Below are 15,976 nucleotides of genomic sequence, written 5' to 3'. Positions count from 1 at the left end.
AGCTATGTTGGTAGCCATTGATGGACTGGTGAAAGGATGTCAGGGTCTCAGGGAACGAAAACGAAAACGGCAGATAGTAAAGTATTTAAGTGGGGATTAAAATCTGATATATGTAGCGTTATAATATATGGCCATTAGCAATGTATTGTGTTGATTTGTTCCATTAATAGATAACCCATTCTAGGCAAATCTTATCTTTATTAATTCAGAAGACAATACTCAATCCAGGGCGTGCCACGTCATTAATTCAACCTTTTTTTTTTGGAAATACTCCCTCCATTCAACTCCACACTACACATATCATTTTTGCACAAGTTTTAAGAAAAAAATTAGAAAATTATTAAAGGTACAAATTGTGGTAAATAAAGTGGTTTTATTAGTAAGAAAAGGTGGGGTTTAGTGGGGTATGAGTGGCAATTTATGTAAATAAGTTGTTTTAATTAGGATAAAATGGTTATTTATCAATCCTTTTTTTAGAAAGGTGTAGTGTGGAGTTGAATGGATGAAAATGGAATATGTGTAGTGTGGAGTTGAATGGAGGGAGTACATGTTATGGTGGGACCCGTTAGTGTGCAATGTATTTATTTCTTCAGAATTCCGGCTATACAAACACGCGACAAATTGCGTCTTAGAACAAATACTATGAAGTAATACTATGAAATAATTTTATACATTTCGAATAAATGAAATTAATGGCATATGAGCGAAATGAATTACAAATTGGAATAAATGAAACTAATTACAAATAAATAAATTACATAATTTAAAAAAAATAATAATAAATTACATAATTACGAGAAGGAATTACATTTAATAACGGGATTGAATTACATATAATGCGAATAAATTACATGCATAATTTTTAAAAACTAGATAGTATGATATATTTTTTTTAAAAAAAATATCATTTGTTATTTCCTCTTAAACTATTGCATGTGAACACGTATTTGTAACAAGTTTAAACATTAATTATGTAGATCGCTGATTTAGACCAACTAGATAAGTACATTAGAAATGCAAAAAAAAAAATACATCTAAAAACATTAATACCGGCCCAAATACATACCCGTGCAATTTTGCACGGGTTTAAAACTTCTCTTTAGGTTCATCATTCATGGAGAATCTTAGCTGCGTTTTTTTATATGGACAGCCAAATTGCTAATTAGCAGCAGTACTATAACTAAACAAGTGGGAAGTTCAAAGTTACAGGAGGTTTTTGTTTTCTGGTTTTAAACATGGACGCAAATATCGCTGATCCACTTGGCGATTTGGCTCTATTTCTGCCACACCAATTTATAGGGGATTTGTTTGTTGGATTTATGTAAAAAGAGTCAAATCGCTGTTTTAAATGGCGATTTAGATTAAGTCTGGCTAAAAAAATGAAAAGTGGTGACGTGGACCCATTGGGAAGAAATAGTTTGAAACCGACCCTAAAACGAGAAATAGTTTGTGAAATAACCCTATTTTAAAAAAAAAAATCGGTTTTACGACCATACCTCGTAATACGGTTACACTATTACTTGTAAGTTATAACCATATTCGTCTCGGTTTAGGATTCCTTCCACTTAAGAGCTCCGTTTCTTCTACTAATTTCATTTAAGAAATTATTTCACCCTTTATCGCTTGAAATTATGGCGCTGTTTGGTAAACAGCATATTGAGAGAAATTAGTAGATTCCGGCTTAATAGGTTGACCAATCAATCTACTATTTTCACGTGTTTGGTAAACGGCATATTCGATAAAGATATTGGTGAATCTCATTTTTTTGAATATCTTGAAATAGCGATATTGTATTAGCATATTCAATTTATACATGAAATCATTCTAATTATCCTATAATCTGCTAATTACCAAACACCCTTTCTTAATCTGCTAATTTAATTTGATAGTCAAACCTGCTACTAAAATCTGCTAACCATAATCTGCCAACGTTATCTGCTATTATGAATCTGCTTTTGCAGTTTGCCAAACAGGGCCATAAATCATTTCAATATAAATCCGTAAGAACAACTGGAGCATAATGACTAGTCATTCATATGAGGCCAGCAGGTCCACGGAAATGCAGGGGACCAAAAAACAACCTCGAAATATTATCGACATTGCCATTTTGGGGATAATGTTGTATCGACATCTCAATCTAGGAAACACGGGAATTGTCAACAATAGCCTCCCACTAAAAGTCAAAGGATAAACAAAACATCATTGTTTTGGAAGGGCTTTTAAGGTAAGATAAAGATTTCTAAAATATTTAAGATATTATCATAATATTTATTGATAATTATTTCTAAATACTAAAGATTTAATTTTATTAAAATAAATAGATACCAAAATATAGAATTTCGATGTCTACAAATGCCCGCGAAAATTGACTTATTCCATCCTACCTACAATTTGGTAGTAGGAAGATGGGGTCGTTTGACTTAATCCATCTATGCTCTCCTTCTAACCCTAGAGATTGTAGCTGTATTTATAGTTATAGCTGGCTTAGAGAGCAAGATAAAGATTTTTAAAATATCTAAGATATTATCATAATATTTATTCGTAATTATCTTTAAATACTGAAGATTTTATTGAAATAAAGAGATACCACAAAATATAAAATTTCGGTGTGTACACTTTCTTTGAAGTATTCATTTTCTCTCTTAGTGTATCTCTCTTTATCTCAGACAAAAGAATAAAACCCTAATTCGGTTTGTCACACAAACCCTCTTTATATAGATGAGAATATGAGATACATAAGTTAGTTTTCTAAAACCTATCAGATAAGCGCAGCTGGCTCTAATCCCCGGTTAGTATTAATTATAAGTCCGACTTATAATTATCCTAATCCCGTACCTTTTGTGTGTGACCCAATAGGCCCATTTAAGACTAACAGATACGATAACCACCTTACGCGTCAAACCGACATTGGCCTCTAGCAAGGCATATCGATTACATAAACTTAAGTTAGTTAATTTATATAGGATAGTGGACAAAACTTCTTTAGTCTCCCACTTGTACATGTCCTTATAAGAACCATTATAAGTCTTTTGTTACTATTGTCTCCAACTGAGAATGAGGTAGGAAAAGTGTTATCCACATATATATCCCAATTATTTTTCTCGAATCCCTGAGTTGACTCGTAAAAGAGTAGATGGATGACAATCATCCCATCTGAGCGCGGTCACGCATTTACACAAGTCACACTCTTCGAGAGGCCAAGAAACAATATACTCCCTTTGTAACACCCCTAATTTCCATAATATAATTTTATAATTTTATTTTCCCATATTTTATATTTTATTTTCGGGAAAATATCCGTTTGTCGTCTTTTGGGCTCGTTGGGCTCGAAAAACGGTGAAGACCCGTTTCTTCCTTGGGTCTCACGTGATTTTGGTGTTGATGGGTGAGTTTTGGGCCTAAACCTAGAATAAACCCATGAGCTTCTCTATAAATATGAAGGGAAACCAAACCCTTGCTCTTCTTTTCTCATAATCTCACAAAAACCCTAAACCTAGTTTCTCTCCTCCTCTCTTCCTCCTCGTGCCGCGCGCCACCCCTGCCTAGGGTTTCGTGCCGTCTTTCTTCCTCCTTCGTTCTTCATCGTTCTTTCGTGCTTAGATCGATCCTACTTCTTGGATTTATCTATCCTCTTCGTAAGTTTTTATGTTTCGCGTAGTTTTTATAGTTTTATAGTTTTTATATATATAGTTAGTATATTTATTAGTTTCGTTGTCTTTGGCACGTGGATGATTTCTATGAAGGCGTGGAAGTTGCACCTGGAGAAGACGTTTATATCGTTGAAGACGATCTTTAGGATTAATTGCTTAATAAGGTAACTAGGTGTTTTCTTTTAATTGTGTTTATGCCAATTGATGTAATTAATATGATTTAATGATTGTCTTGTATGATTGGTATGTGTTAGATTGTTTATTATCATGTTAATTATGTTTTCGCATGTTTGTATATGATTTAATGTATTAATTATACATCGTATGTTATTTACATGTTTATTATGGGTGTCATGAGCGTAATTAGGGTTTACGGATAAACCCTAGTGGCGGCATGATAGGCGGCCAAGAGTTCTCTCCAAAGTTATAGCTAAAGCTAGTATAACCTTGATGATGATTCATGATAGGCGGCCAAGAGATTTTATCCTGAGGAGATGCGCTGGCAGAAGGAGCAGGAGTTCTTTCGTCTGCAGCAAGGTTCTATGACCGTCGAGGAGTACACCAACAAGTTCGTGAAGCTGTCACGTTTCGTTACTTCTGTAGCTATGGACGAGGTTTCGAGGACTCGTCGCTATGAGAAGGATCTAGCTCCTAAGGTCCGGACTGCTATGTCTGGGCATTCCTTCAACTTCTTTCCAGCAGGCTTACGATCGTGCTCTTAGCATCTATGATTCTGTCCTTGCTACCGAGGCCGAGGAGAGTGCGAAGAATAAGTTCATGAAGAGGCCTTATGTTGCTCCTAGTTCTTCCCAGAAGAAACAGAAGTTCGAGGCTCGTCTGTATACACCGCGTGATCAGAGTCAAGCGAGGGAGGGCATGACTTGCTACAAATGCCGGAAGCCTTACCATCCGGAAAAGAGTTGTGCTCCTGATACTCCGATCACATGTTACACATGCAGAGCTCCGGGACACAAGGCTGTTGACTGTCCCCAGAAACCAAAGGCGGAAACGCCGAAGGTTGAGGCTCCGAAGGCTGGACGAGTGTTCGTTATGAGTCGCGCTGAAGCAGATGCTAATCCAGATGTGGTTACGGATACCTTTCTCGTTCATTCTTTATCTGCTTTTGTTCTTTTTTATACGGGTGCATCGATGTCTTTCGTATCCGAATCCTTTTCCGTCCGTGCTGGACTCTCTTCTTCTTCATCCGTTCATACCTCTATATCCCTTCCTACGGGTGAGATTGTTTCTTGCTCCGTTCTTTTCAAGGACGTACCTGTCAGTATCGCAGGGGCGATCCTTCCTGTCGATCTCGTACAATTCAGACTCGGAGAGTTTGATGTGATTTTGGGTATGGATTGGTTATCTCGCTATGACGCTAGGTTCCTGTGTCGTGATCAGAAGATTGTGCTTAAGAGTCCCACAGGTTTGAGGGTTTCTTATCAGGGTGTTAGGGTTACACCTACGGTCAAGTGGGTTTCTTCTATGAAGATGGTTAACATGGGTAGAAAGGGTCATCAGATCTATCTGTGTAGTGTTCATGGTGTTTCAGTTGAGCCTAAGTTAGAGGATATCCCTGTGGTTAGGGAGTTTCCCGATGTCTTTCCTGAGGATCTACCTGGTATTCCTCCTGAGCGAGATGTAGAGTTCTTGATTGAGTTGCTACCTGGAACTGGTCCCATTTCGAAAGCTCCATATCGTATGGCACCAGCTGAGTTACAGGAACTCAAGAAGCAACTTGAGGAGATGATCGATAAGGGTTTTATCCGACCGAGTGCTTCGCCGTGGGGTGCTCCTGTTTTGTTCGTTAAGAAGAAGGATGGTAGTATGCGGTTGTGCATTGACTACCGTGAGCTGAACAAGGTTACTATCAAGAATAAGTATCCTTTGCCGAGGATTGAGGATTTGTTTGATCAGCTCCGTGGTGCAAGTGTGTTCTCGAAGATCGATCTGAGGTCTGGTTACCATCAGATTCCGGTTAGGAATGAGGATATTTCTAAGACTGCTTTTCGTTCGAGGTATGGCCACTATGAGTTCGTGGTGATGCCATTTGGGTTGACGAATGCACCTGCTGTTTTCATGGATCAGATGAACCGCACTTTCAGCGAGTATTTGGATAAGTGTGTCGTGGTGTTCATAGACGACATACTGATTTACTCGAGAGATGAGGCTGAACACGAGAATCACCTTCGTGTTATCTTGGAGATTCTCGCGTAAGCGAAAGTGGTATGCTAAGTTCTCAAAGTGCGAGTTTTGGTTAAAGGAAGTTACCTTCTTGGGTCATGTGATATCTGGCGATGGAGTTATGGTTGATCCGTCGAAGATTCGAGCCGTGGTCGATTGGGAAAGTCCAAAGAATGTGAACGAGGTTCGGAGTTTCCTTGGTCTAGCTGGGTATTATCGTCGGTTTGTTCATGATTTCTCTAAGATTGCGCGACCGATGACTCAGTTAATGAAGAAGGAATCCAAGTTCATTTGGACTGAGGCTTGTGAATCTGCCTTTCAGGAGTTGAAGAAAAGGTTGACTACCGCTCCTGTGTTGACTCTACCAGAAGAAGGTGTTGAGTTCGATGTCTTTTGTGATGCGTCGAAGTTTGGGTTGGTATGTGTCTTGATGCAGAAGGGTAAGGTTGTGGCTTATGCTTCCCGTCAGTTGAAAGTTCACGAGACGAACTATTCGACTCACGATCTTGAGTTAACAGCAGTGGTGTTTGCACTTAAGCTGTGGCGACACTACTTGTATGGGGTCTCTTGCAACTTTTATACGGATCATAAGAGCTTGAAGTATATCTTCACTCAGAAGGATCTTAACATGAGGCAGAGACGTTGGTTGGAGCTGCTTAACGACTACAAGATTGAGCTGCAGTATCATGAGGGTAAGGCAAACGTGGTTGCCGATGCTTTGAGTCGTAAGGTGTGCCATGGTATGAGATCTGTGTTGGTGTTACCTGATGACTTGAGTCGAGAGTTCCAGAAGATGAGTCTTGAGGTAGTTCTTCCTGGTACTTTAGATTTGAGTGCGATGGTTGCTGAGCCCGAGATCCTTCATGAGATCCGAGTTAAGCAAAGAGAGGATGAATACTTAGAAGGAGTTCGAGTCGCTATAAGCGAAGGACGTGCCAAAGACTTCGACGTTGGACCCGATGATGGTCTACGATTCCATGGTCGTTGGTGTGTGCCTAGCTGTGAGATCTTAAAATGTAAGATTCTCAAATAGGCTCATAGTACTCCCTATTCGGTTCATCCTGGTGGTGATAAGATGTATAAGAACCTGAAGCTAAAGTTTTGGTGGCCGGGTATGAAGAAAGAGATCGCCGAGTTTGTGAGTCGTTGCTTGGTTTGTCAGAAGGTCAAGTTCGAACATCAGAGACCTGGTGGTCTACTGCAACCTTTGGAGATTCCCACCTGGAAATGGGATTCGATTTCGATGGACTTCGTCATGGGTTTGCCGAGGTCGCCGAGAGGAATGAATGCGATTTGGGTCGTGGTTGATCGTTTGACTAAGGTCGCGCATTTCATTCCGATGAAGGAGACTTGGAGTCTCGAGGAACTAGCGAATGCTTATCAACGAGAGATCATTCGTCTTCATGGGATTCCTAAGGATATCATCTCCGACCGTGATCCGAGGTTTTGTTCTCAGTTTTGGAAGAAGCTTCAGTTGGCTTTGGGTAGTGAGCTTAAGATGAGTACGGCTTTTCATGCCGCAACTGATGGTCAGACTGAGCGTACGATTCAGACGCTTGAGGATATGTTGCGAGCTTGTGCTTTGGAGTTTCAAGTTAGTTGGGAGAAGAGTTTACCGCTTGTGGAGTTCTCCTACAACAACAGTTATCAAGCTAGTATTCAGATGGCTCCGTTTGAGGCACTTTATGGAAGGAAGTGTCGTAGTCCTTTGTGTTGGGACGATTCTAGTGAGGCTGTCGTTCTTGGCCCAGAGTTGGTTCAGGAATCGATTGAGCAAGTGAGGTTGATCCGTGAGAAGCTTAAGGCAGCCCAGGATCGACAGAAGACGTATGCAGACTTGCGGCGTAGGCCGATTGAGTTTGAGGTTGGCCATAAGGTTTTTCTTAAGGTTTCGCCGATGAAAGGTGTTAAGAGGTTTGGGCTTAAGGGAAAGCTTAGTCCTAAGTATATTGGACCGTATGAGGTGCTCGAGAGAGTTGGCGAGGTAGCCTATAGGTTGGCTTTACCTCCGAATCTGTCGAAGGTTCACGATGTGTTTCATGTGTCGCACTTGCGTCGTTATCGAAGTAATCCTTCTCATGTTCTACAGGCTGATGTTATCGAGGTTGAACCTAACCTGACTTATGAGGAACGTCATGTTCGCATTTTGGAACGTCAGGAGAAGAGGTTAAGAAATAAGGTTGTACCTTTGGTTCGGGTTCTGTGGAGGAGTCAGAAGTTTGAGCAAGAGACTTGGGAAACCGAAGCGTCTATGCGAGAGAAGCATCCACATCTTTTCGAGTGAGGTAGTTCTCTTATCAAGTTTCGAGGACGAAACTTCCTTTTAGGGGGTTGGATTGTAACACCCCTAATTTCCATAATATAATTTTATAATTTTATTTTCCCATATTTTATATTTTATTTTCGGGAAAATATCCGTTTGTCGTCTTTTGGGCTCGTTGGGCTCGAAAAACGGTGAAGACCCGTTTCTTCCTTGGGTCTCACGTGATTTTGGTGTTGATGGGTGAGTTTTGGGCCTAAACCTAGAATAAACCCATGAGCTTCTCTATAAATATGAAGGGAAACCAAACCCTTGCTCTTCTTTTCTCATAATCTCACAAAAACCCTAAACCTAGTTTCTCTCCTCCTCTCTTCCTCCTCGTGCCGCGCGCCACCCCTGCCTAGGGTTTCGTGCCGTCTTTCTTCCTCCTTCGTTCTTCATCGTTCTTTCGTGCTTAGATCGATCCTACTTCTTGGATTTATCTATCCTCTTCGTAAGTTTTTATGTTTCGCGTAGTTTTTATAGTTTTATAGTTTTTATATATATAGTTAGTATATTTATTAGTTTCGTTGTCTTTGGCACGTGGATGATTTCTATGAAGGCGTGGAAGTTGCACCTGGAGAAGACGTTTATATCGTTGAAGACGATCTTTAGGATTAATTGCTTAATAAGGTAACTAGGTGTTTTCTTTTAATTGTGTTTATGCCAATTGATGTAATTAATATGATTTAATGATTGTCTTGTATGATTGGTATGTGTTAGATTGTTTATTATCATGTTAATTATGTTTTCGCATGTTTGTATATGATTTAATGTATTAATTATACATCGTATGTTATTTACATGTTTATTATGGGTGTCATGAGCGTAATTAGGGTTTACGGATAAACCCTAGTGGCGGCATGATAGGCGGCCAAGAGTTCTCTCCAAAGTTATAGCTAAAGCTAGTATAGCCTTGATGATGATTCATGAGTTATTGTAATACTCCGTATTTATAAGTCTTGGGGTTACTCTATCGAGTAGCCCTTACTCTGTCGAGTAAGGGTAAATTGCGAAATAAAATAGTTTCTGACCTGTTGGGTACTCGATCGAGTAGCTGGGGTACTCGATCAAGTAAGGGGGTACTCGATCGAGTACCTTGGGTACTCGATCGAGTGTCCTATTTTTGGGGAGTTTTCTCGGGTTTTGTTAATTATGCGATTAAGGTATTTAAACATAATCGTCATTGTTTTAAATCACTTTTACAAAACCTAAAACCCTGTTTAAGAAAGAAAGCAGCCACTTCATCTTCCTAATCGCATTCTTAGCAATTCCCGGAGTTCAGACGGTCAGCTCGTGTCATAGTTCGTATCGTTGAGTTCCTTGCGTCGAGGGTAAGCTTTTAACGTAATTTTTATGATGTTTTGCTAAGTTTGGTTAAACCCTAATTTAGGGTTTGGGGGTTTTTATGAGTAGTATGTGATGTGTAGTCTTTATGTGTGATGTGTTAGGAGGAGGATTCGTAGAAGAGGCGTTTTGATACAGCTGTAGATACCGTCTGCTTGTTGTGCTTTCCAGGTAGGATTTCCTACTCAGTATTAGTCCCATAATGGGATATTGGTGATGTGCTGTAGTTAGTTGTTTGATATGATGATTGTACTGTGTTTGTGGTTGTGATTGCTGTTGATGGTTCTCGAGATGCGTTCTCGGCTGAGTGGGGTCACTTGCGGGAGTGACTTCACGCCCTAGTTTCGCCCTTCGTGGAACCCGCCACGGAAGGGGATGTGCACATTAATGGACAGGGTTATCGCTCGTATGATGAGCGGGGCTTAGGTGGGAACGGCTGCGGTCCCCATCGCGGGCGGTCCAAAGGTGGACGGTCGGATTGAGATGATGGGAGTTGGTGGTGTGTGTGTGTGTGTGTGATTCAAAAATTGTCTGTTTATCTTATTACTTTTTATTATCTATATTGATTGTGTAATTAGTACGACCCGGTGTTGTTTTGTAAACTGCGGTGATCCATTCGGGGATGGTGAGCGAGATATTGAGCGGTATTGAGATGAGTCTTGGGATAGGCGGGATGCCACGACATGACGATAGGAGTCTTCCGTTGTAGCCTTAGTTTATTTACTTTTCAGTTAGAACAGTCATTTAAGAATATTGTATCGTACTTTGGTTTGGTTTTGAGGATTGTATTTATTCATTAAACTATTTATAATAAACGTTGTTTCGTTTTGTCTATTTGATTATCATACCTCGGGCAACCGAGATGGTAATGTCCTCATACCCGAGTGGTCCTGGTAAGGCACTTGGAGTATGGGGGTGTTACAAATGGTATCAGAGCGACGATCCTGAAACCTGTAACCAATGAACTTAATGAACATAGGGAGTCAATTAAAATGAACCCGGGGTAAAAGTCGTAGGAGCTAGTGCAAAGGCTTGGGAGACGTCCTAAAGTCGCGGGGGTCGCCCTACAACTTTGAACCGGTCACATGGGAAAGTGTTTGTCGAGTCATATGTGTGCTTGGTTAACTTGTTAACAATGTGATGAGGTGTGTGATTGTTGGATGTTGAAGGAGAAGTTGAGAATGTGAAAGAAAAGTAATATATGTGTAGACTTGATGTTGGAATAACATGTTGGATGTTTACAATGTGGCTTTAATAGCATGATGAATTGATCTTGTTGATAGTAGAATAGATGCGTAGCACATTTATTATGATATCATGTGGTTTTATAAAGTTTAGCATGTTAGTATATGACGTAATATGCGGGTAGCTCTTACGTATTAGTAGTACTCGATCGAGTGAGACTGACTCGATCGGGTGGGTTTTTGGCGATTTTGAGTCCAGAATCGAGTTTTGGGGCACTCGATCGAGTAACTAGGGGTACTCGATCGAGTAGGGGGTCACTCGATCGAGTAGCCTAGATACTCGATCGAGTAGGTAAGAGATCGAAGGTCCGTTTGGTTCTGGTTTGGGTACTCGATCGAGTACGTGGGGCACTCGATCGAGTAGCCCGTTACTCGATCGAGCGTGTTTGGGAACTCGATCGAGTGGGTTCTGGGCATCGTGTTTTCATGTTTTGAGGTTTAGTGCGTGTGTTTATGTTTACCCCTTTCTTATATATAGTTTCAAGATGCCGCCCAAGAGAACTGCTTTGTACGCGAGAGCTGAGCTTATGACCACAGATGACATCGTTAAGATGTTAGAGCACCAGGATGCTCTTACTGAGACCCTGAAGAGAGTGAATGAGGACAAGGATAAGAGTAAGGAGAAGGAGGTTGATCATTCTAAAATCAGCCTCTATATTGCGAGGTTTAACCCGAAGGAATACAAGGGGGTTGGGGAGCCTAATCTGCTTGATAGTTGGCTGAGAGAGATGGAGAACATCTTAGACTTGGTTCATTGTCCTGATGAGATGAGAGTGGAACAGTGCGTTCTATCCGAGGGAGGCGAGCAGCAAGTGGTGGGATTCAGTGAAGGTGAGTGCTAAGGAGATATACACCAACCAAGGCTTACCCGCTATACCTTGGGAGGAGTTTCGTAGGGGGGTGTGAGGAAGGAGTTTGTACCGGAGCATGTGAGGAGTAAGTTGAGGGAAGAGTTTGATAAGTTTAAGATGATCCGAGATGTCTGTGCCGAGTACTACGGACAGTTCAATGAGAAGTCCAGGTATCTTTGAGGATATGGGTTTGAGTGAGGAGAACCTGGCATTGAGGTTTGAAAGAGGGTTGACTACCACGATTATGGATAAGTTACCCGTGGGGATCCTTACCGATGTTAAGGAAGCTTATGAGAGGGCTGGGAGAGCTGAGAGGTTGGTGGAGATGGCTCAGGAGAGGTCAGGTGGTGAGAAGAGGAAGTCTGAGAGCGAGGGTGGTGGCCAATCGAATCATAAGAAAGGCAACCACAATCAGTCTAAGGGATTCTCTGCTGGGTCTGGGTTTAGTGCTGGGGCTTCCTTTGGGCGTGGTCGTGGGAGTGTGAGTAATAGTTGGGGAGTGACCTGCTTTGGTTGTGGTGGTGTGGGCCACAAGAGACATGAGTGCACGAGCGCACCGGGGATCTTTTCAGAGACCTGCACAGAGCTTCGCGAGCAACAGGCCGGCTGGAACATGGCCAAACCGGGGAAGTCAGAGCTACCAGAGTGGAGGCAACCGCAATGGCGGTAATTCTTATCAGAAGACACCGACGAACAACAACAACAATCAAGGGTCGGGTGCTAAGCCGACCGCGTCAGCCAGTACTGTCCAGGGAGGTGGGCAGAAGACCAGTGGCAAGTTGTTCATGATGGAGAAGAAGGCAGCTGAGGAAGATGCGCACGTTATCACCGGTACATTCCTTGTTAACGGTATTCCTACGTTTGTTTTGTTTGATTCGGGGGCTTCTCAGTCGTTTGTGTCTTCGAGTCATGTAAAACAGTTGGGTTTGAGAGTATATGAGTCTGTTAGTGTGCAAGTTTTCATACCTTCGGGTGAGTCTGTATCGTGTGGGAGGTTGTTTAGAGATGTATCTTTAATAGTTGGGCAGTCGATTTCCCTGTAGACTTGCTAGAGTTTCCTTTTAATGGTTTTGAGATGATAGTTGGGATGGATTGGTTAGGAAAGTATAAAGCTAAGATAGACTGTCATCAAAAGAAAGTGTCCTTAAGAGGTCCAAAGGGTGTTAGTGTGTCTTACCGTGGGTTTCTAGTCAAACCCAAAGTTAAGTTGATTGCAGCTGTCACCTTGAAGTCTTATCTGAGGAAGAGATGTCCTTTGATCTTGTGCCATGTGAGAGATGACCGGATAGAGAGTCCGACAGTTGATGAGATACCAGTGGTGGGAGAGTTTGCAGATGTTTTTCCGGAGGAGATTCCGGGGTTGCCACCGAAGAGGGAGATAGATTTCACCGTAGAGTTGAAGCCAGGGACGGGGCCAATCTCTAAGGCACCGTACCGTATGGGTCCTAAGGAGATGGAGGAGCTTATGAAGCAGTTGGATGATTTGATAGAGAAGGGATACATTAGACCAAGTGTATCGCCTTGGGGAGCACCAGTTCTTTTCGTGAAGAAGAAAGATGGGAGCTTGAGGTTGTGCATAGATTACGAGGAGAGTGAACCGTGTGACGATAAAGAACAAGTATCCTTTGCCAAGGATAGATGACCTGTTTGATCGGTGAGCGGTGCAACATCTTTTTCTAAGATCGATTTGAGGTCGGGGTACCATCCGGTGAAGATTAGAGAGGTGGACATACCAAAGACAGCTTTCACGTCGAGGTATGGCCATTATGAGTATGTGGTGATGCCGTTTGGGTTGTCTAATGCGCCGCGGTGTTTATGGATTTGATGAATAGAATCTTCGAGACAGTTCTTGGACCGGTTTGTGGTGGTGTTTATCGATGACATCTTAGTCTACTCTAAGACTAAGGAGGAGCATGAGGAGCATCTGAGGATCGTGTTGCAGACTTTGAGGGATCATGAGTTGTATGCTAAGCTGTCCAAGTGTGAGTTCTGGTTAGAGAAAGTTGCTTTTCTGGGGCATGTAATCTCTAAAGATGGGGTAGTCAGGGATCCGGCGAAGATTGAGGCGGTGACAAAGTGGGAAGCACCGAAGAATGTTCTTGAGGTTAGAAGTTTCTTGGGTTTAGCTGGATACTACGGACGGTTCGTGAAAGATTTCTCCAAGATAGCTAGACCGATGACAGCGTTGATGAGGAAAGAGAACAGGTTTCGTTGGGATGAGAGTTGTGAGACGGCGTTCCAAACATTAAAGGAGCGTTTGACCACAGCTCATGTCCTCGCATTGCCTGAAGGGAGCGAGAATTTCGAGGTTTATACGGATGCCTCGAAGAATGGGTCGGATGTGTGTTGATGGAGAATGGTAAAGTGATTGCCTATGCTTCTAGGCAGTTGAAGCCTTATGAGGAGAACTACCCTACTCATGATCTGGAGTTGGGTGCAGTGGTGTTTGCTCTCAAGATTTGGAGACATTACCTTTATGGAGCAATCTTTAAGGTATTTTCTAATCACAAGAGTCTTAAGTACATCTTCACGCAGAAGGAGTTGAACATGAGACAGAGGAGGTGGATGGAGTTGATTGGCGACTACGACATGGAAATCATCTACCATGAAGGGAAGGCCAATGTTGTTGCTGATGCTTTGAGTAGGAAGAGTGTACATTCCTTGTGTACAGCTCTATCTTTGATGAGGCTGAGAGATGAGGTAGCGAGCTTTGGGATACATATGATGCGAAAGGAGATGCCATGGGTGATATGATAGTACACCGGTTTTATGATGATATTCGGGATAAACGGGCTTTGGATCCTAAGATAGTGGAGTGGAGAGTCGGAGTAGAGAAAGGGACAAAGTGTCCGGTTTTCTATTCATACAGATGGTAGTTTGAGGTTTGATGGTCGGTGGTGTGTTCCTAATGATGAGGAGTTGAAAAAGACGATCATGACAGAAGCGCATTGCACACCATATTCAGTTCATCCAGGTGGAGAGAAGCTATACAAGGATTTGAAGAAAACGTTTTGGTGGCCTGGGATGAAGAAAGAGACAGCTGAGTTTGTGTCCCGTTGTTTGACATGCCAAAGAGTTAAAGGGGAACAGAGAAGACCACAAGGTAAGATTCGGTCTTTAGAGGTGCCTGAGTGGAAGTGGGAATCCATTTCCATGGATTTCATTGTGGGTTTGCCTAAGAGTCAACAAGGTAACAACATGATTTGGGTGATAGTGGATCGTCGACCAAGTCACTCACTTTGTTCCAATGAAAGATACATGGACTAAGGCACAATTGGCTATGGCCTATCGAAAGAACGTGCTTAAGTTACATGGAGTCCCTAAGGACATAGTGTCCGACGAGATGCGAGGTTTATATCGAGGTTTTGGAAGGAGTTGCGGAATCGTTGGGAACGACTTTGAAGATAAGTACGATTTCATCCTGCGACGATGGGCGATCGAGAGAACAATCAAGACTCTTGAGGATATGTTGCGAGCTTGTGTGATGGATTTTGGTGGTAGGCGGGAGCAGGGTTGGACCTGATAGAATTTTCTTACAACAACACTATCACACCAAAGTATAGGTATGGCACCGTTTCAGGCTTTGTATGGGAGGAGGTGTAGGAGTCCAATCTGTTGGGGCGATAGTCTTTGCCGAGGCAAAGTGGTTTTAGGACCAGAGATGGTGCATGAGATGGTGGAAAGTTAAGATGATCGAGGAACGGATGAGAGCGACCCAGATCGACAAAAGAGTTATGCAGATCTACATCGTCGGGACATAGAGTTTCAAGTTGGGGACAAGGTTCTTTTGAAAGTGTCTCCGATGGGTGGAGTTATGAGATTTGGGAAGAAAGGCAAGCTAAGTCAGAAGTTTATAGGGCCTTATGAGATCTTAGAGCGAGTTGGGGAAGTTGCTTATCGTTTGGCTTTACCAGCTGCGTTGGAGAGAGTGCATAATGTGTTTCATGTATCGCAGCTACGGAAGTATGTGAGTGACCCGTCACATGTGTTGGAGGCAGAGAGCTTAGAGCTGGATGAGTCTTTATCATATCTGGAGGTGCCTAAACAGATTCTAGACCGAAAGGTTAGAAAGACCAGGAGTGGTGAGACAGTTTTGCTTAAGATCCTTTGGTCTAACCACGAGACCGAGGAAGCTACATGGGAGGCAGAGGATATCATGAAAGAGCGTTACCCTTTCCTTTTTGATCAGGTATGTATGGTTACGGGGACGTAACCTTGTTTCTTTTAGGGGGGTAGGAGATGATCGCGAGCAGTTTTTAAGAGTTTTGTACACCTTTCCTGTGTTGTGTCGGGATGTTTGTCGGGATGAGTTGGGTTAGTGTCATGTTTTATGTTATGTTAAAATTTTGTTTGGCTTGTGAGTCGGGAATGTTGTGGGAGTACCTTTGTTTGGTAGTGGTTTGA

General features: G+C 42.2%; 1 protein-coding gene across 2 annotated transcripts in view; it reads left to right on the top strand.

The window, feature by feature from the left end:
• Positions 1 to 15,976, top strand: part of LOC141610532 (uncharacterized) — a 55,071-nt gene that overhangs the window by 30,875 nt on the left and 8,220 nt on the right. The window contains exons 3-5 of one of the 2 annotated variants that reach the window (XM_074428630.1): positions 8,693 to 8,763; positions 9,582 to 9,648; positions 10,112 to 10,307. In XM_074428630.1, coding sequence (XP_074284731.1) covers positions 8,693 to 8,763; positions 9,582 to 9,621 — 111 coding nt within the window. In that variant the 3' untranslated portion in view covers positions 9,622 to 9,648; positions 10,112 to 10,307. Of the gene's footprint in view, positions 1 to 8,692; positions 8,764 to 9,581; positions 9,649 to 10,111; positions 10,308 to 15,976 lie in introns of those variants that run through there. The other variant, XM_074428632.1, reaches the window with a different exon arrangement.

The sequence above is a fragment of the Silene latifolia genome, chromosome 11 (genome assembly GCF_048544455.1).
Source record: "Silene latifolia isolate original U9 population chromosome 11, ASM4854445v1, whole genome shotgun sequence".
NCBI classification, from domain to species: Eukaryota; Viridiplantae; Streptophyta; class Magnoliopsida; order Caryophyllales; family Caryophyllaceae; genus Silene; species Silene latifolia.
The sequence above is the reverse complement of the archived record's forward strand: the minus strand, read 5'-3'. Positions and strand labels throughout refer to the sequence as shown.